The sequence below is a fragment of the Xylocopa sonorina genome, chromosome 1, assembly GCF_050948175.1.
Source record: "Xylocopa sonorina isolate GNS202 chromosome 1, iyXylSono1_principal, whole genome shotgun sequence".
Lineage (NCBI taxonomy): Eukaryota > Metazoa > Arthropoda > Insecta > Hymenoptera > Apidae > Xylocopa > Xylocopa sonorina.
This window is the reverse complement of record NC_135193.1, coordinates 7,267,822-7,288,010: the sequence shown is the minus strand read 5'-3', so window position 1 is coordinate 7,288,010 and position 20,189 is coordinate 7,267,822. Positions and strand designations below refer to the sequence as shown.

The following is a 20,189-nucleotide window of genomic DNA, read 5'->3' as shown; positions in this document are numbered from 1 at the left end:
TTGAAAAAGTACATCCTTAAATATGGTGCTGGTTACAGCAAAGATTATTTCTTAAGAATGTATTAATAAAATCTGTATAATAAATACTACATATGTACAAAGATGAAATATAAAGAAACAACATTGAACAATAATTTTTATATTTGAAGTCATCAGTAAATATGTGGAATGTATTTTAATATTATGTAATATTTTCAATTTCATAAAAAACGAGTATTTTTCGTAATAAAATTTTTTTAAATAAAAAACGAAAATAATGCATTTAATATATTAAATACAAGTTACGATTATCTTTTTCTCAAGTACATTAGTGCTGAACCATTTTTTTTCTTTAAGTATCTAAATAAGTATTTTGTTAATTAAAATATTTAGTAATTACATAATTCTGTATAGATTATTATACAAGGTAAAATTTGAGTGAACATGAGTATACATTAATACAAATTAGTGACTATAAAGTATGTAAAAAATATTACAAACACAGTCAAATTGTGTTCATATAATATCATGGCAAAGTCGTAACAAGAAAATTAAAAGATCATGCTTCCGTTTTGGTCACTCTGGCTAATTCAATTGTTTCTTCTTGTTGGTTTGCATTTACTAGAAGTTCTTTCTTGCTCATATGTTCAACGACGTAAGCTCCAAGTGCATCGCATACAACGTTTATCGTTGTACGAAAACGATCCCTATAAATAAATTTAGTAATTATTCATAAGATGAATAATGTTTGTTCCATCGAGTAACGAGAGCGTGTTCTTATTATTATTATTTTCATATTATTATTACATACTATTATAAAAGTATTTAAGATACGATTAGTAAAAATCTCAACGACGAGATACTTACAAAAGCCAGTCTACTGCAATAATAAGTGTTACATCTTTAGCGGGCAGACCTACAGTATCCAATACCATCACCATTGTAACAAGACCAGCTTGTGGAATGCCAGCAGCTCCTATGCTCGCTGCAGTTGCCGTTATACTAGAAAAAACATATTGGACCATTGAAATCACTAATATTTCAACATAATTTCTAGCAAACTATTTAGTTTACTAATTACCTAATACCAATAACATTGCCAAAAGACAACGGAATTTTTCTGTACTGAGCTATAAATATTGCAGCGACAGCTTCGTACAATGCAGTTCCATCCATATTAATGGTAGCACCAATTGGAACAACAAATCTCGTGATTCTCGGATCTACTCCCATATTATCTAAACACTGTATTGTTACTGGCAGTGTAGCCGTGCTACATGTACAAAAATAAGTTGCTCATAAATTCCAAGGATATTTTTTGATACGTTTAATGGAGTTCATAACAAAACTGTGCAATTTACCTCGATGAGGTACCAAACGCGGTAGCTATAACTTGAGTCATTTTTCCTAATATTTTGAACGGCAATTGCCTCGTGCAAATAAAAAATATAATGGAAAGGGTTCCACAGCCATGCATAAACAAGCCTAGTAATACTGTGATGAAATATAAACCTAATTGTCCGAAAATAGCACGAGCATCCTCAATCTCTAAAAGTTTCGACGTAACGAGAAAGAATACACCGATCGGGGATATCCTGCGAGAAAATTAAATACCTCTGTACATTTTTATGCGATAACCAACTTCGTTCGCTAAATAATATACTTTATCTGCGTGAATTTTTACCATATAACCCATCTGGTAATAAGCATTGTTGCTTCTGATAAAGTGTCAAAGAAAATTAAAAGGGGTTTTCCTTGTTCACCCATTTTACTGAGAGCTATTCCAAACACAATTCCAAATACAACCAAGCCCAAAGTGTTTAATCCATCTCCATATTCATGTGTAATACGCCAATCGTGAAGGCTGGTTACTTTAAAAATAAGTACCAAATTATTTACATCACACATTCTTAGACCTAAACAGACTAAACAAATTTAATTTTATACTTACTTCCTGTTTCATTTTTAGGCTTTACTAGAACCGTACGGTACTGAAAAAAGAATATTATGTAAATAAAAGGCAATTCAATTTAACTAAGATATATCTTAATACTATAATATTTAAAATAATAATATTTAATAATAAATTTTATATACCTGAGCAATGCAAGCTTGTACAAGATTTGGTGGGAATACATTCCTACGAAAAAGATTTGATAAAACAATAAGAATTTATAATAAAAGTAAAAATACGTTTATTTGTTGCTATACCTAACTAAATCTAATAGTGTATCGATTGTTGTAACATTTCTTTGTGTCACTTCTTCATCCTCTACACGCAAAGTCTGAGTAGCCGAGTCTCCGGGTCTAATTATTAAGACCAAAATTATACCAAGAATTACGGCCGATATTGTTGTCGCTGAATAATAATAAATCGATCTCATACCGATCCTTCCTGTAAATTAAATAGATTAAGGAACCTACTTGTTTCCCTAATTTTAATTACCTAATCTTATCGAATATGTTTGAGTAGCGCGGATGATGAAATTTTTATCACGAAACGAATGTTATCATTTTACAAGTATTCGAACACGGAAAAACCAGATTCGGTGGAAAAAATATTTGCGCGGATAAATATAATGTTTCCGACTGTTTACAATTTTAACATTAGTAGTTACGAGTCGTTAATTCAAAAAGATAGAGAACAATCGTTTGTTATCTAAGTTGTTCGCGTTTCTCTCTTTCCCCCTCTTATTGGTGACGAGTTAAATCACGCCAGAAAATACCGGTAAGTTGCGCTCGACTAAGCCCAGCATCTTCGCGTAAACAAGTTTCGTACACCCACGCGATCTATTCGCCATAAAGCATCAGTTATCTGAAAAGTGTCCTCCGGAACGAGACAACCGTTTCTCACTATCAATTACCAGATAAGCTAAGATCCAATCCGCCGATCGCGCTAACAATACTAGCGACGATTAAAGGCAGTATAAGCGCTTTCAGCATCCTTAGAAAAATATCTCCTGGGAACTCTATGTACATGATTTGACGTTGCGTCCACGGTTCATCCTTGACGTTTCTTAAAATGAAACCTACAATTGTACCAGCTACAACCGCGAGTATCGTGAGCAACGTCAGCATGTTTTCCGACATGCAACTTCTCCATTTCTTCGGATGTGCCATATCGTTTCTCTGTCTTTAATCCTGGAAGAAAAAAAAACCACAACGATACCTTTAATGTTGTCGTAATAAGAGATGTAAATGTTGTATCTCAACAAAATGTATAGGTCAGAGCTGTCATAAATACGTTGCACAAACTTCTGTCGATTTGATAATTAAATACTGCCCCGAGGATAACGCATGGAGCATTCAATTATACGTATGCCACGAAATTTACATCCAGGCTACTTTATCTTTATATGTCAGTTCGGTGAAATATAACGTCATTCTTAATATTGTAAACGCGGTAAGATATTTCCACTTGTTGGGAGGAGCGATAAGAGGCAAATGTTAGAGTTGTGAATAAGCTTAAAACGCGTGATAGATTGTTCCAGACTTGAGGTCTGAATCGATTTACTGGTAACTAATAACAGGTAGACGAGCCGATCAATTTTAAAGTTATCAGTAATCAGCGTCTTCAACAATGACCGCTTGTGGTCAGTGCCCCTGTTACTCTGCTACCGTAATTACACTGTTTATCTTGCGCGAGCTGTTATTGTTCCGCGATGTAGTTAACGTATTTATGTTCTCCACCGTTTTTGTCGTTTGCGAGTCATTAATTCCCATAAAAGCGTAACCAGTTCCCCTAATTCTTTAATCGAACATTTAACTTTGTTCATAATACAGTTAAGCGCGATTCCCGCTTATAATTTAGAAGACAGAGAAAACTTATAATTTTTATTACACCCAGTTTTTCTGTTCTCATCGTTCCATGTGTCTCGGTAATAGTTAAAAAAAAAAAAATGATTACGATGGTATTCATACCATGTCCTTGACTGCAGATCTTGCGATATATATTGTCTCGGTGGAACGTAAGTACAAAACGTATACTTATCCGCATAATTGCAAATGCGAGGAAGGAAAAGCCTTTACGGCGCGTTACCGGACTTATTGGTCCTGTGTATCGATTGTGCTTCGGCGATGTACAATACGATCTATTATATAACGTAAATTTCATATGAAATATTAACAAAAGTTTGTTGTCAGTTTGAATACTACCAACGATATTCTTAATGCGTATTTGCTAATTCTATAACAGCACCAATTAACCCTAAAAGTATGCGGTATTAAGTTCATGTTTATTTCCTAATTTAAGCAACATCCGCGCGCGCGGTATCGCATACACGTGCCATAAAAACCGGTATCACGTGATTAAATTTAATAAATTCTTTTACGACGAGTACCGTACAATGTACGCGTTAAAAACGTACAGTTTATTATCGTTTAATCGAGCGGATGAATTAATGAATAAAAGTATAAATTAAGGAAGAACGATTTATCTCGTCTGTGTATATATATATTTGTATGTATATCTCGCAGAAACTGGTATCAACCGGTTTAAACTGTCCTGGAAATCTGCCTTTACATTCCATCCGTTAACAAAATTTTGTATCGCAGAAAACTTAAATGCTAGTTCCGCGTGAATGAAAGGGTGAAAAGAAACGAAGAAAGGAAGTCAAGGCGTAATTGACGTCTGCCTCCCGTTGACATCGTTATTAAGCGTGATTAAAAGATTGGATTTACACACGCGCCTCTGCGCGAGGGCAAATGAAAGTAGAGAATAGGAACCAAACACACGTGCCATTCTCGTTCGGACCGTGCACTCGGACGGCAAGAGTAGCTATTCTGCGAGGCACGCGCGGCGTCCCAGAAAATCAAAATGTACACTATTCAGTATTCGTTTAACACATAAACGAAGAACCACGATAAATATGGATTAATCGTACCAAGCACGTATCGATGAGTAAGTCTACATGCATAGTTGACACATGACACACGTTTAAATAAAATTTATATGTACATAATACACAAATTATTCTTTCTAATTTTCTAGTATAGTATCTCTTTAGAGATTTTCGTAGTGTAGCAATTAGTTCTAGAAGATTTATATTGGACTGTATACTTGTGCGCGAATATAATTTGATTTCCCTTTCCACACACGTGGGCTATCAGAGCCGCGAGAGATACTTGCTATAAAATCATGACCCTGCTTGCTGCGGCAGATACATGGTGATGCGTAACAGGAAAAAAAGAGTTGTAAATATATATATCACGGATTATAATTAACGCCGGAGCAAAGATGAACGAAACAAAACGCGGCTTCATTTGCTGTTTGATTTCCAACACATTGTTCCTTTTTTTGCTCGCTTTTCACATTTTCATTACAAAAGATAGAAATTATCGAACGAAACCATTCAGAAGCTCTCGTACAGTTGGATAGTCCTCGATATTTGTGCTAAAAATGTTAGAATTCGAGTGTTTTCAGTCACTCTTTTGCGTATTGCGTTATATGTTAAGAAAAAAAGAAAAAAAAAATCGACTTACCCGATGAGTCGGATCTATTCAGAACAGTAGTCGCCGATCGAAGAAACTGTCCGCGTAACAATGCGATTCTCACCCGATAGAATCACGTTGCGCGCGTGCTAATTTTTAAATTGGGATGCTGGACACGTTTCGATTTAGAGTACGCGAAAAGTCGTTCTTCCCGCGAGCGTGGTCGTCATACTGCCGGTGCGTTCTGTTCTCGCGTAGCGCCGGCTAACCCATGAGAACAGAGCCCTTCGCATCATGTGGATAGAACGTATGTGTGCGTTGGTGATCAGCTATCACCTTCTCTCTCTGATAAACTTTTTCTTCGATGTACCATGTCTCTGTCTGTACACCACGGTTCTTTTGCCCCCTTTCACCGAACTCCAGCTACATGTCCTCCCCTCCCCTTTTGTTTTTCTTATGTACCTTTGCACACCCGCGGAGATCCTACGATGAACGGGTATTTGCGCGCGCACCACTTACACATGATTTACGAAACCGCGCGTACATATAGGCGCGTGTGCCCTGACAAACACACGCGCGTCAAACTTAAATGAATGACTTTATATGGGAAACAGTTCGGTGATCGGTATATGTTGAATATGTTGTATGATATGTTGAATAACAATTGTTACGACACAATGATTATTTTTGGGCGCCACGAACGATAACCACGTCTAATATTTTTCACGGGTCGATATTTAGCCTGGGATCTTTGATTAATCTAAATGTAACGTACAATTGTACATGTAAAAAAAAATGTAGAACCGTTACAATCCGTAAATAATATTTTTTTTACTTCATTTTGCTCTGCACGGTATGTAAATTAACTCTTTCGAATCTTAACGCATTTCGTTAATCGCTTGTTTCCTTGTTACAAGATACAAATGATAACGGAATTATGTAATAAAAGTGAAACAAACTGTAGCACGCAACATACGTCAGCCCATAAACGATGATTTAATTAATGTACAATTTACAAAAATTGGTGTGAGAATTACTTGACCGCTAGGGACAATGTTTGTATAATTGGATTGAGGTCAGTCACGTGATTCCCCTTAATTATTCTGCCCCTCCTTTCGCGCATATATTTGGCTAAATTTGTTTCACTTTTTTTTGTCGCCTAAGAAGTTTCTATCATCAACGCAGTTTCGTTCGTACATCCAACACACACACGTTTTTTTTTTTTATTTCTTATTAAACCGAATAAACGTAATACGACATACGCACAGCATACAAGTCCTGCGATAGAAATAAAATGGACATTACAATATTAGTTATAAATGTTTATTTAAGAATGGACAGTACATGTTTTACTTACTGAAAATATATGAAAGTCATCTAATACTAAGTTATAGGAATTACTTTTGAGAAATACTGATAAAACAATGTTGCAAAACATATAATTAGAGAGCCGAGTCCAAATAATAGTACATTTAAAATAAATTCATTATATATATAAATGTATATATGTAATTTTTTCATTGATGTAAAAAATCATGGAGGCAAGATATATAATAAACACAGAAGACTTAAGTATTACTAATGAAATCTCAAATTAATATCTATGTAATTAATGAACTTAAATTTTAAAGGCACACTTGTTCTTGTTATATCATTCTTGTTAAACATAAGGAATGATTATCCTAAATATGTAATACTAAAGTATAGTCTACTGATTAGCACATTTGTGCAAGGCACTTTAATCACAATGTTATGACAGTTTTCCTTACTCAATATATTCTTAACAGAACAGCTAATTCTGCTGTAGAAGTTTGATTTTTAGAAAAAAGTCAGAATACTCAGGTGTCCTTTACTTTAGTTACATTAAACGAAATACCAAGCTGTCATGGTAAATCCAAAGTATAAGTACTATTTAAATTGTAATTAAGAACTAAGGGACTCTATAGACATATATACAGAACACTTTTCTTGACTTTGGAATGATTTTTGGAAGGAAACTAAGTAAAAAAAATAGTCATATTAATGTTGTATGAAAAATTTTAGAAGAAATTGTACTTTTGCCTTGTAGAATCAATGAATTTTTGAAGACGAATCTATGTAAAATGTTTTAGCATCGTATCTGGTAGAGAGTTTGAGGAACTAAAGGCATGTTTTGCAATTACAGTTGAGTTGTTTTATGAATATTAACAATGACCTGGAGCGTTATTTACAAGCTGGCACATCCGTGCCAATATCATTAGTTCTCTGGTGGTGGAGATGTTATTTTCCTTTTAAAGAGCAAAATATGTGGCTCTGAAACATAAATGTTCGTCAATTGAATATCTTCCCTTTTATAGTTTTCTTTTCAGACACGCGAATACAATTTAAAATAAACAATAAACTTGAGATCAGATCTGAAGAATTCATCAACAAGTTGGCATACCTGGCTTATGAATCATGTAATGGACCCATCCTTGACTTTGTTGAACACCAATAGCTCTCCACTCCTGTTCAGAGAGAAGATGAGTAGTTGGAACCAATTTAACCATTTCTTTTGGTAGTACTACATGCCTAATAAAACAGACATATCAATAATGTATATATGTATTCACGTTACTAATAATTATATACATTTTTTCATGTTTATTTTAAAAGTTCATGTCTTTATACATCGTTCATAAAATAATGATGAAAGAAAAAATGACGTTTTACATATTTAAAATATGCATGTATTTCTATAACTAGAAATATACACATCTCGATAGGTGAAATAATGAGTTTTTTGCGACGATATTAGCATAATCTAACATGTATTTTTACTCCCTCTTTATTTCTTAATTTCAGTTCCAATACCATATATAATATACCATATAAAAGTGAATAGCCAAACAAAGCAAACAAAAGAAGATGCCAGACGGCCATTTAAACGATACGTTACATCTGCGTCCCAAAAATTGGACAAAGAAGCTGCCGAATTATGCGTATAAAATATGCCGAAAAAAATTTTTTATTCCAATAAACAATCTCAATCGGTACTATCAAGGAAATATCGATGGTAATATGCGTTCAGAGAATGATAACTGTACGTGCACTAAAACGGTTCAAAATGGCACAATTGACTAAAATCAAAATGTAAATGGGACATTGCATGCTGTCGTTATTCATACCAACCTGTATTCGTATTTGTCGTCGTAGTATTTGTCCGAATAATACATCTTATGCGACATGCTAGCTCACTTAAAATAATCACGAATTCCCGAGACAATTCGCCACTAGAATACTTCAAAAATCGCTTGTGTATTTTCGAAAACCTTCTTCCAACAACGTATGCCCACAAATTTGAAAGTTTAACGGATGTAGCATCAACAAGACTGGAAGAAGGATACTCTCTAGTCGTTGATGGTTAATTAAAAAAAGATCATATAAAAAGATTCAATCAGTATTTGTATTATTTCCATCTATTTTTTTGTATTTTTACAACGCTGTAAAAATGATTTATTATTTATTGTATCATGGTATTTTATTAAATGGGAAACGGAAATTTGTACACAGTAAACCGGAATCAGCTGTCATAAATTTGATAATGGCATCCAGTGGCGTTGCTGTATCGTTGAAACAGTTTTTTTAGGTTAAGTGTCAGAATAACCGAATTACCACAACATATTTCTCGTCTAAGGATATAATTATATTTTAAGTAAAAATGGAAAAATATTCTCATAAAAAAGATTATGAACGATTAAAGAAAGAAGATAGACATCGTAATAGATATAAGGACAGGTTTTCACGAAAGAATAGTGAGAGTGATTGTGATAGTCGTTCCAACAGATCGAAGTCCAGACATAAGCGATCTAAAAGTTATAGTCAAAAATATAAAAAGTCTAAGCATAGGGATTCCTCCGAATCGCGTGAATCTCGTAAAAAATCCTCGAAACACAAAAGTAGAAAGAAGTGAGTGAAAATCTCCATAGAAATATTTTTAAGGTTATGAATCAATTGTTCTTTATCTTATATACATATTTATTTATCTTAGGTCACCATCATCTTCATCTTTATCTAGTCTTAGCGACTCGAGTACTTCCTCTTCGTCTAATTCTTCATCAGATTCTACAAAACTTTTAGAAAAGCTACAGAAACAGCGTCAGAAACAAATTGAGGAGAGAAAACGCCAGAAAGAATTGATGAAGGCCACAGAAACACCAGAGGAGAAAAGGTTACGTCGTTTGAAGAAAAAGGAAGCTAAGGAACGTAAGAGAAAAGAAAGAATGGGTTGGGATAATGATTATTTACACTATACAAATACTGATAACCCATTTGGCGATGGAAATTTACTTTCCACATTTGTATGGTCTAAGAAATTAGAAAAAGAAGGTTTGCTCGATGTAAGTGGGGAAGAGTTAGAAATTAGAAATAGACATAAGCAAGAAGAAAATAAGAGAGAATTGGAGAAAGTGAAAAAAAGAAGGCAAGAAAGAGAATTGGAGCGGCAACAAAGAGAAGAAGAAATGACAATGTTACAGAGAGGAAAAGAGGCAGCTCAGTTAGAACAGTGGGCAAGACAGGAAGATCAGTTTCACTTAGAGCAAGCAAGATTGAGATCTCGAATCAGAATACAAGATGGTCGTGCAAAACCAATCGATCTTCTGGCCAAGTACATCAGTGCTGAAGAAGAAGTTGATGCTGTAGAAATGCATGAACCTTACACTTATTTACGTGGGTTATACGTAAAAGATTTGGAAGATCTCATTGAAGATATCAAAGTTTACAAAGAATTAGAACGTGGTAAAAATTTGGATTATTGGAATGATATCACGGTAATTGTTGAAGATGAATTACACAAGTTAAGGAAATTAGAAAGGTCGGCATATGAAGTTGGTTAGTATCTTTTTTATTTCTAACTTAAATGAAAATATTATTAATAGTCACCATTGGATATTAATGATTGAATTTGTTCAGCTGTTGGTAGAAGAGAGGGAATACATGAATCTGTAGCTAAAGATGTGACTGCCATTTTCAAGGGAAAAACGGCAACCCAATTAGAAGCCTTACAATTGCAAATAGAAGCAAAAATTACAGGGAAACCTGAAGGTGTCGATATAGGATACTGGGAAAGTCTTTTATCTCAACTTAAAGGTAAACATTAATGATTATCTGCATATATTTTAAATTGCATTATTTAATTTGCGTGTTTGTATCAGCTACTTGTTCTTCTCAGCACATATGGCGAGAGCTCGATTAAGAGATCGACACCAAGAAAATTTACGTAAAAAGTTGGAAGTTTTAATAGCCGAACAAGGTGTAGCTAGAACAGAAAATGAAACTGAAAGTTCACAAGCAGGAAAATATGAAGAAAAACAAGAAGAACCATCCACCAGTACAGCTGCAGAAAAAAGTGAAGAAAGTCAGTCGGAGTATGTATTCTTCCTATTATATTTGCACGTATATTACTGTTCAAAGTTCTTGAGACAATTATTAAGTTAAAGTTTTAAACAAAATGCGTTGTCGAAAGACAATATTATTACGTATGCATTAACTCCTTCGTTCTCATGGACGTGTTATGTCGCAATGGCGAAACCGTTGGTATAAGGTCATAGACGTGTTATCACGCGCCGCGATATTCTTCGCAAGGTGCCACGGACGCGTAAACACAGTGTATTAATATATTAAAATGAAAAACTCATAGAAAATTTATATATATGTTATATATTTGCAGTGATGATCAGGAAACGAATCACGCAGCCGATGATTTGTTATCAGAGTCATTCTGTGAATACGAATCTGGAGGCTATTCTCCAAAGTATATACCATATTCTCAGCTTGAACCAGGGACATTGGTTACTTTAGAAGAAGATGACAATAAACGATTAGAATATGCAAGAAATCAAGTGCTTAGTACAGGTCGGAAAATCCAGAATGTTATGACCGCTGAAGAACAAGCGATGCATAGGGAAGCGCGTAAAAACATGAATTCTGATGAGGCGCAATTTAGCGTCGAGTCATCTTTGGAGGCACAGATTTATTTGTGGTCTGACAAGTATAGGCCGAGAAAGCCGAGGTACTTCAATCGAGTTCATACCGGTTTCGAATGGAACAAGTATAATCAGACCCATTACGATATGGATAATCCACCGCCGAAAATCGTTCAAGGTTATAAATTTAACATATTCTATCCGGATTTAATAGACAAAAATACAACTCCGGAATACTTTTTGGTAAGATATACTTCTACTAATTTGCATGAATGTTTAGACTATATATAGTATGAGTTAAATGTTAATAATTGTACTTGAATTAAATTCATTTTAAGCAGATCATTTTTTAACAAAAGTGTTTCAATTTTCAGACACCCTGTGCAGATAATAAAGATTTTGCTATTTTACGGTTTCACGCTGGTCCGCCGTACGAAGACATTGCATTTAAGATTGTCAACAGAGAATGGGAATATTCCTATAAGCGCGGATTTAGATGTCAATTTCACAATAATATTTTCCAATTATGGTTTCATTTCAAGCGTTATCGATATCGTCGATAATGCTTTGTGTATATTATTTACTGTTACTGTAAATAGAACATATTTAATTTTTATAGTCTAACTATTAATTGAAAATCCACATTTTTGATCACGTATTACGCAACTATACAAACACATGCATGTTTATGTACTTTCTATTTGAAAAGTACCCGCATGTTTCTAAATAAAAAATTAGATTATTCTAAAACGACGGTACTCGAAGTTTCACTTTACTACCTGTATAATTTAATCAATCTGGTAATGTTAAAATTATGCTGGAAAATAAAATATATAAAATTAGATGTACAGAAAAGTACGTAAATATTTGATCAAATGATTCTTTTTTACAGCTGACATAGTCTCATATTTTAAATATCAATGTGATAAGAAACTTGTTGGTGTTGACGTGACTGTGCATAAACGAATCATGGTATAGTTGTTTAATAGTGGTCGTTGGATCGATTTTCGTAGCCACCTGTATTCTCACACAGTCGACCACAATGAGAAAGGTAAAAGCTATATGTAGCCAATGGCAAGGTAAACCGAAGCTCAGTGCACCGGTTGTTTCGCTGACAAAGGACTACGCGTTTAAAATCCCATTTTCTTCCGCAAAAGGTCGCGCACAATTTAAATCGATACGGTGAAGTTTGCCGATTGAGATTAACAAGGACAAGGAGATGTTTCAATGATCTCTACGAATTGGTCAATACATAGTTGCGTGTTTTTATCAGTTGCTTAACAAATACATATTTTATATATATTTGGTTTTCTAATGTTTCAAAAACAAGACATAAGTGCATGTACATTTTCTCTACGAAATTGGTAATTTCTTTCGAGCACAGTGTCGTACGTCTACAATAATTATATCACATTTATGTACTTAGGGTTCATGATCTTGTCGATCATTTTGAAAACGTGCGAGGCTATCTGCATTGTAACTGTAATTAAATCAGTGCGATCAAGTTAATATTTAGTGCCATAAATGTTGTATTAGAGTTAATTCAATTTTCATATGAAGATCAAAAGATATTACCTAGTAGTTTAAGTGTCATTATGAATATTCTGTTGAGAGGTAAATTCAGTGAGCAGACAGAGAGAAAGAACAATTTAAAAGTTGAAGAAAAATTCCTTTACGATTGTGATAACCATAAATGTCGAAGATTAAAGAATCCTCGTCAATGATCGATTGAAGGAACGATGAAATTCAACAGTATTTTATTATAGTCGACCACGTTTTTATTCATTTTCGAACACGGTAAATTTTCCGATTGCGTGTGGTAGTCTATTATGAAATGAGATACATCGGCTTGCTTTTGAAATAGAAAACCATTTTTGTGTCAGTCGCATTGGATAAGCATTAAATAAATATTTCATACTGTTTATCACATTCTCTCGAAATTTAAATTTTTGCGAAATATTATAACTACGTGTATCGTTCAAATCATGAAGTGGAAAAAGGACCCGAAAGGAATTTTATCCGAAAAAACATTTCTGGTGATCAAAGATGACTTAGATGTGTTGGAAAGTAAGTAACGTTTGTTATTTTCCCATTAAAAAGAAAACGATACGAAATAAACCGTACCTCATATTTATAATTTAATATTGCTAAACGCATGAAAATAATGCCGGTTAATAAAGTTTATTGTAATCTGTATCTGTATTTTGCGCATCAAATTTTCATTAAAAAATCCCATTAAGAAATCAAGATATAAAACAGACTGTATATAACCTATACTTATTTTAGTACCGCTATACGCGTAAAAGTAAACAATTTTGCACCTGCATTCTATGTATTAAGTTGAATTAAAAAATAAACCATAATGAAATCACATTGAAGAAAATTAACCGATTAATTAAGATTGAGGTTTTTTACGCAGATTAACTTGGAAACAAGGATAAATGTAGTTGTAAGGTAGTCATTTTTATATAATTAACTTCAGGATGCGAAGCTTTTAATTTTGAATACAGTCAATTGCTATTTGTAGCGGAATCCATTTAACATTTGTACATTTTATTTTTTCTTATACAAATTTTATATTATGCATTGTACATACATTTATTTCTGCTCTATAGACAGTAGTCATTTCTCATATACCAAACTTAAGGAAGAACCATCATCGATCTTCGATCTAACATTAGATAATTCCTTTGTTAATATACTATGCAAGATTTATTTATAGGCTGAAAGAATTGCCATCAAAAGATTCACACACTAGTTATTCAAAGGAGAAGAAAAGAGAAGTTCTAACTATACAAAATTCTATTTTCTACTTTACAATGAAGGATTGATTATTAAGCTAAAAAGATTGGCATCAACATTCACCCATCGATTATAAAAAAAAAGATCACCTAGGGATAAAAAAATTCTAATTTTTAATTAGCATACTCTCTTTTTCTCATTAAAAGAAACGTGTCATTGTGAGAATCGGTTAGAAAAGGGGAAGCAGCGAGGGAAATCGAAGACACCGGATACAAGCACCTGGCCGCCAAAGATGAAACGTGGGGTCGCCCTTTACGACGAGCCTGAACGTCCCAAAACCGCAAATCTCGAGAAGCCAAGCGTGCTGGATCCGGATCTGGTTGACAAGTTGGACATGTCTCTTCTCAGCAAGGAATTACTCGTCGATTCGATGACGCGGTTTCGCCTCTCCAAAGCAATTAGTGGGGGAACCTCGTCGTTTCCATCGTCGTCAAGGTACCGGCGAAATGTAACCGCGGCTGAACGGCAACGACAACAACAATACAGCCCAACGACGAACGGCGAAGTGACGTGGTGCAACGGTCCCTTCTCCGTGCGGCAGAAGCGACGTAGCTTCGAACAAATTCTCGAGTCTAGACTCGGTCACATAGACGCGTCTGTGATATCACCTACGATGCAGAAGCACGCGCGCATAGGTACCCAGGACGTGTTGTCCGCGAGAAGGAGCTTGGATAATAGAAAGTTCGACGACAACAATAATAGGTTTGTGATAGTTTCTTTTTCCATAGGCGGACTGAATTTAGGTAAACAAACATTGGAAATAAGACTGCGTGGGAACATCTAATTGTGTAAATAGCGAGCAATTTGTGCAATAAATAATTTATAATTGATCCTGTAGGTGCAGAATGCAGTGGGATCCAAAAGTTTGTGATTCTGCGCCATTATCGTCGTTACTGTATATAATATCAATTAATTGTAGTATTTATATTTACGGTTATGCGATTACCTCTATGTTCTAGAAATGCATAACTGGGCGGAATAAGTAATGATATTGTGAACTAAAAAATTCATAGCCTAAGCTCGTGTTGCCGCAATTGGTTCTGGTTATTATTTATGTAGCTCGATCTTATGCAGTATATATATAAATTTCAATTCATTTTATCTTTTAATTCTCTAACTGTTCTAAGCATGAATGTATATATATATATATATATAAAATGAATTGAAAGTTAACGATAATTGTATGTTAATTAGGAACAGAACCACCGGCCATAAAGTTCTCTCCATATCCACGTTGCGGAAGAAAAGCTCAAGGCCTGCCATACAGAACGACTTAGAGGTGTTCACAGCCTCCTTGACGAAGAGCGCCCCGGAACCTTGCAAGAGTTGCGGGAAACCAGATCAACCGGAGCGATTTCACAGTCATCCGAAAAGCGGTCAACGTAAATCGAAGGACAACTCTACGAATACGAACGCTGCAATACCAAAAAGTGTTCAGAAACCTGTGGCTTTGAATTTTCGTAGCGATAAGAATAAAAACAAAACGGAGGAAATGATCGTTCAGGAGTCCAAGTCGGGCAATACTCAAGAACGATCGAGAACACCTGGAAGGCCTTCGTCTGCACCGATTAAGAAGGGACCAAGGACTATCACTTGTTACATATGCGGCCGTGAATTTGGTACCGCCAGTTTCCCCATTCACGAGCCCAGATGTATGCAAGTAAGTTACTCGTGCACACATTATAACAGATATGCTTTGTGCACTTAAATTTCATCTATAAATATCTATAATTGATCTTTTTCTGCCCTATTATGCTCTACATGCCTTTGTTGTCTCAATTCTGATTATCTTAATTCGATTTTTACAAATATTGTATCTAATGTTCGCCAATGGTCAGACCTTTTTGCTGTAACCTTATATTCGCAGAGGGTGAACCTAATTTTATATTGAACTTGAACTCTGTTTATTATTCATGCTCGCGATGGCGCGAGATATGGTGCATGAATATTATTGAATATCTCTGAAGACACGTAATACGTCAAGGCCCTTTGTGTGATCGATATGCGCATATACGGTGTATACGGTTACATGTTCATCGAGTTGGTATCAGGACAATTGTGCGAACACGTGAACTGACACCTCGCACTCATTCTTCCTACATACATAGTTCAAAAGCTCATATGAGAGTCAGTGCCATGTAATTTACATGCGAGCCATTGTTTGCGGACATTTGGTTCGATATAGCTGCTCGCGACCTCAACCGCGTCCGTGTTCATTTATGGACTATCTATGAAGGGACATTAATTATGTCTCGTGTGTAGATCGATCGTGCTTGTTATGCCACTTCCCCGTGAATCGCATTGGAATTTACATTAACTTGTACTTCGACAAATATTTATTGCATTTCCGCAAACGAGGCTTTGGTCAGTTTAGAATCGGATACTTGAAACCTTAGAGCTTCTGATGTAATGTTTATGCGTTCTTCAACAGAACAAAAGTATTGTAAATAAGGAAAATTATAATTACTGATGCAGACATCAACCTTTGAGGGAGTACATAATTAGCGTTTGCTTCTCATTAGTGATGTACGAAGCTATAATTTTATTTGATAGTATAATTAATGAACGTTATTGATGGCAGAAATGGGAACGCGAGAACAACTCTTTGCCCGTGAACCAAAGACGGCCGACACCTCAACGGCCCGATGACGCGATCAATCTTTCTGAATGGAACGCGGCAGCATGGGAAGAGAGCCAGGTATTATGTTGCTTAAATGCTTATTTCGTATCGTTAATCGTCCAGAAAGTCCAGATAGAATCATCTGAATTGCTGAACACTGCCATATTTGCCTTTATGGACGAACGTGTCTCGATTAGTGAGATGAGTCACTCTGTTATGTTCGCCATAGCTGATAATTGTCTGCCACGATGATGTAATACGATTACGAGAAGTCATAGGTGAATTCGGTTATGATCCATGAATAATGATCACAAGTATACAGAGCATCCCTACTTTATTGCGCAAAAAGATATGCCAGTATATGTTCTTCTTATTATAATTTTGTAATGGAACGTTTTTGGGACTATGTTTAAATGATATCTTTCATTCATTTTTGTTGGTAATATGTTAGCTACTTTATGTGAAAAGAAGTAGGTAGATTTTGTATTTAGTATTCTGATTTATTCGTTTACATCAACCCATCAGCTATAGAACATTTACTACATTCATGTTTAATATTAATTCAAGCTGCTAAAAATTGCAAATTTCCATTTAATTTAAAGCGTATAAGTGTTTCTATGTAAAAACATGCACCCTTCCGATGAAACAGATTGTAACATGCGTAATGCCAAAGTGACTCATTAGAAGCTTACCCTTGCACGTTTCTTATGCATACATAGTAACGCGAATACCGAGCCATTCAACGGAATCCGTGCATAAAGTTTCTGGTTCCACGAGGGAAGCGTGTCACGCACTATAATGTCCCAGCCCTATCGTGTTCAAGGTGCTCTACATTTATCACACAGACCTGTGTAACTGCGTTCATAAGACCAACGGCATGTTTGATCTAAATACTAAGAACCGCATTGCGACTCATTAACTTTAAGATTTCAAGAATAATCTTTTCCTCGATATTTAGCATCAACTGGCTTATTAGCAGTGGCAAATTTCTAAATAAGCTAGCTGGGCAAATTTTCGAAAGCAAAAATTTTTTCCACATTTTCCATTAAAAACGGAATATGAGCTTCACCGAATTTTTTATTTCTCTTTTCGGTTCTTCGTAAATTCAGCCTTTGGACGACGCATTTGTAAATCCGCCTCTGCTTATTAAGTTGAATCGTAGAATACAAGCTCAGAACGAGGTAACAATACTAAATCGTATGCTTTCAGGCGCAATTGATACCTTGCTCGAAATGTGGACGAACGTTTTTACCAGAACGGTTGAACGTGCATCAGAAAAGTTGCAAAGCCTCTGGAAAGGTGAAAATACTTTTCTAATTGTATCTAATCTATCTTTCCCAATCATCTATCTTTTCTAATTGAATCTGAACTATTTATTACAATTCCCTTTGACTCGTAGAGTTTTGAGAAGATAGAAAGTTGTCCTCCGCAAAAATCAGCCAGCACGCCGCGAGTGGGGCCGCCAATGATCGTTTGCCAAAGTTGCGGCAGAAATTTTGGTACGAAAAGCATAAAGATACACGAACCACAGTGCATCAAGCGGGCGCAGCTGGAATCGATGAAGCAATCGGCGCATCCTCGAAGGAGAGATTCAAACGGTTGTCAGAAAATAGAAATGACGATCGTGCAAGAAAATTTAGGCAGTTTAATGGGGGTGAGTCGTGCTGGGAGACATCAGACATACGTAATCCAATTCGTATAAAGCCAATCTCTGCATCTCATGCAAATCTTCGTCGATCTGTGCGCGTTTAAACGTTTCCCATGCAATTTTTGTCCTGGAGGCAATTAAATATTGTACAAATTTAATTTTCTGTAAACAGTTTCGATATCGATCGTTATAAATAAATATGTTCTATATAAATGGGTTGAGTGTTTGATCGATTCGAACGGACAGCAAGACGTGTTATTCGGAGAAAATTGATTTTAGGACGCCGCGCTGAAGAAGATGGTCATATGCTACATATGTGGTAGAGAATTTGGATCCGCTAGCATAGCCATTCACGAGCCGCAATGCTTGAAAAAGTGGCACGTGGAGAACGAGAAATTGCCACCAGGTCAGAGGCGGGGAGAGCCGGAACGGCCTGAAATTATCTCTACTCGTGAGTCAACTTGTATGCGTTTATGATTACATACGTTCGTTTCTGGGACGAAGTAACTTCAATTAACGATAATATGCACGTTCGCTTGGTAATATATTAGACACTTTCGACAGAGTGTCTTAATCCTTCTAAATAAAGTACAGTTAAATAGATGATGATCTATTAAGCTTTTATTTGTTATTATTATTATTATATCTCTATATACACTCTTTTTTCATACGCAATCCGTTTGTTTTTTTAATGTATAAAAGTAATGTTTTTTTATGTATAAAAAGATACTAATTCTAATTTCATAAAAAAAACTCGTTTCACAGAGTTCATGTCCAAAAGTTACGCTGATAGAGTTAATTGATGCCATAAGTTGAACAACTTCGCTGATCGATTTATCCGAACAGTTTTGTTCAGGGTGCAGATATCAGGTTCTCCCAATTCCATTTGGAATCTGCATTAATTCCGTTATCATAACAGTAGTATTAAGTAATCATTGTGCGTGGAACCATTGTCTGAGGAAATTAAGTATCGCATAATTCCCGTGCGTTTTACCAATGAACTTACGGTCAATGTGATTATATCGATTGGAGAGTGGTCATGCACGCCGTCAAACCGGAAGTCGCAAATTTGAACTTTATCGAGTACTATGCGTAATATTTAGTATAGTGTATAAGGTGAAGGCTTGAGATGCAATCGATAGCTAACAATTAACGTTTCTTTTATGCGTACACGCGATTTATTTAACAATTGTTCATTCTATTTTAGGCCTACGAATATTTTCAAGTAAAATTCGATGTATTTATGATGGTAATTTGTATACAGATGATCCAGATACGGGGAACATGATACTCGACGTGACCGCAATGGCTGAGGCTAGTTGGAAATCGCACTTGAATCAATTGGTTCCATGCAAACGATGTGGGAGGACTTTCAATCCTGATCGCGTGAACGTCCACGAACGAAGCTGCAAAGGAAGACGTTAAGTTGACGCCAAAGCGAAACAATTAGAAGGTTTACTACCGGGACAACTTTAATTCAATGATAATTGTATTAACATTTAATTAGGGAAAGATTGGAATATTTTATTAATGATAAACTTGTAAATAAGCGATCTTCTAATTATTTTGTGGTGAATATAACAATGTTGTTGTTCAAAACGTAGCAATCGTTTAGCGTATTATAGAGGACACGAATGCATATGTACATTGGTACATAATCATATACGATTCAATTTATTGTTGCCTATGCATTCTTACATATAATTTCCGAAATTAATCGATTTGACATGAAAATGTAGATACAGCTAGAAATCTCAAGTATAAG

General features: G+C 35.2%; 4 protein-coding genes across 7 annotated transcripts in view; 2 read left to right on the top strand and 2 right to left on the bottom strand.

Moving 5' to 3' along the window:
* Positions 1-20,189, top strand: part of Vps25 (vacuolar protein sorting 25) — a 55,228-nt gene that overhangs the window by 1,055 nt on the left and 33,984 nt on the right. Inside the window, exon 5 of one of the 3 annotated variants that reach the window (XM_076910972.1) lies at positions 802-1,057. The exons of 1 other annotated variant lie outside the window; for it this stretch is intronic. The gene's annotated coding sequence lies outside the window, so the exon portion shown is untranslated. Of the gene's footprint in view, positions 1-801; positions 1,058-20,189 lie in introns of those variants that run through there. One more of the 3 variants, XM_076910953.1, reaches the window with a different exon arrangement.
* Positions 305-5,796, bottom strand: Eaat1 (Excitatory amino acid transporter 1). 2 transcript variants are annotated; one of them, XM_076910884.1, is made up of 10 exons: positions 5,461-5,796; positions 2,844-3,120; positions 2,191-2,374; positions 2,077-2,119; positions 1,927-1,970; positions 1,664-1,843; positions 1,341-1,574; positions 1,061-1,252; positions 847-981; positions 305-686 (listed from the first exon to the last, which is right to left on the bottom strand). In XM_076910884.1, exons 2-10 carry the CDS (start codon positions 3,097-3,099, stop codon positions 539-541), a joined length of 1,416 nt encoding a protein of 471 aa, XP_076766999.1. In that variant the 5' UTR covers positions 3,100-3,120; positions 5,461-5,796; the 3' UTR covers positions 305-538. The 2 variants fall into 2 exon arrangements, with proteins under 2 accessions (XP_076766999.1, XP_076766992.1); XM_076910877.1 differs by having other exon boundaries at positions 1,664-1,850; positions 1,931-1,970; positions 5,461-5,795.
* Cks30a (Cyclin-dependent kinase subunit 30A) lies at positions 6,731-8,743 on the bottom strand. The gene is made up of 3 exons (XM_076909470.1): positions 8,560-8,743; positions 7,832-7,959; positions 6,731-7,701 (listed from the first exon to the last, which is right to left on the bottom strand). The coding sequence occupies exons 1-3, from the start codon at positions 8,613-8,615 to the stop codon at positions 7,646-7,648; spliced, it is 240 nt and encodes a 79-aa protein (XP_076765585.1). The 5' UTR covers positions 8,616-8,743; the 3' UTR covers positions 6,731-7,645.
* Positions 8,759-20,015, top strand: Cactin (cactin, spliceosome C complex subunit). Its single transcript, XM_076910807.1, has 20 exons — positions 8,759-9,336; positions 9,419-10,260; positions 10,342-10,518; positions 10,601-10,796; positions 11,099-11,597; positions 11,729-11,909; positions 12,093-12,209; positions 12,368-12,536; positions 12,628-12,660; positions 12,734-12,858; positions 12,915-13,070; positions 13,121-13,151; positions 13,264-13,421; positions 14,330-14,858; positions 15,351-15,816; positions 16,738-16,854; positions 17,986-18,075; positions 18,176-18,430; positions 18,704-18,875; positions 19,689-20,015. The coding sequence occupies exons 1-20, from the start codon at positions 9,089-9,091 to the stop codon at positions 19,847-19,849; spliced, it is 4,722 nt and encodes a 1,573-aa protein (XP_076766922.1). The 5' UTR covers positions 8,759-9,088; the 3' UTR covers positions 19,850-20,015.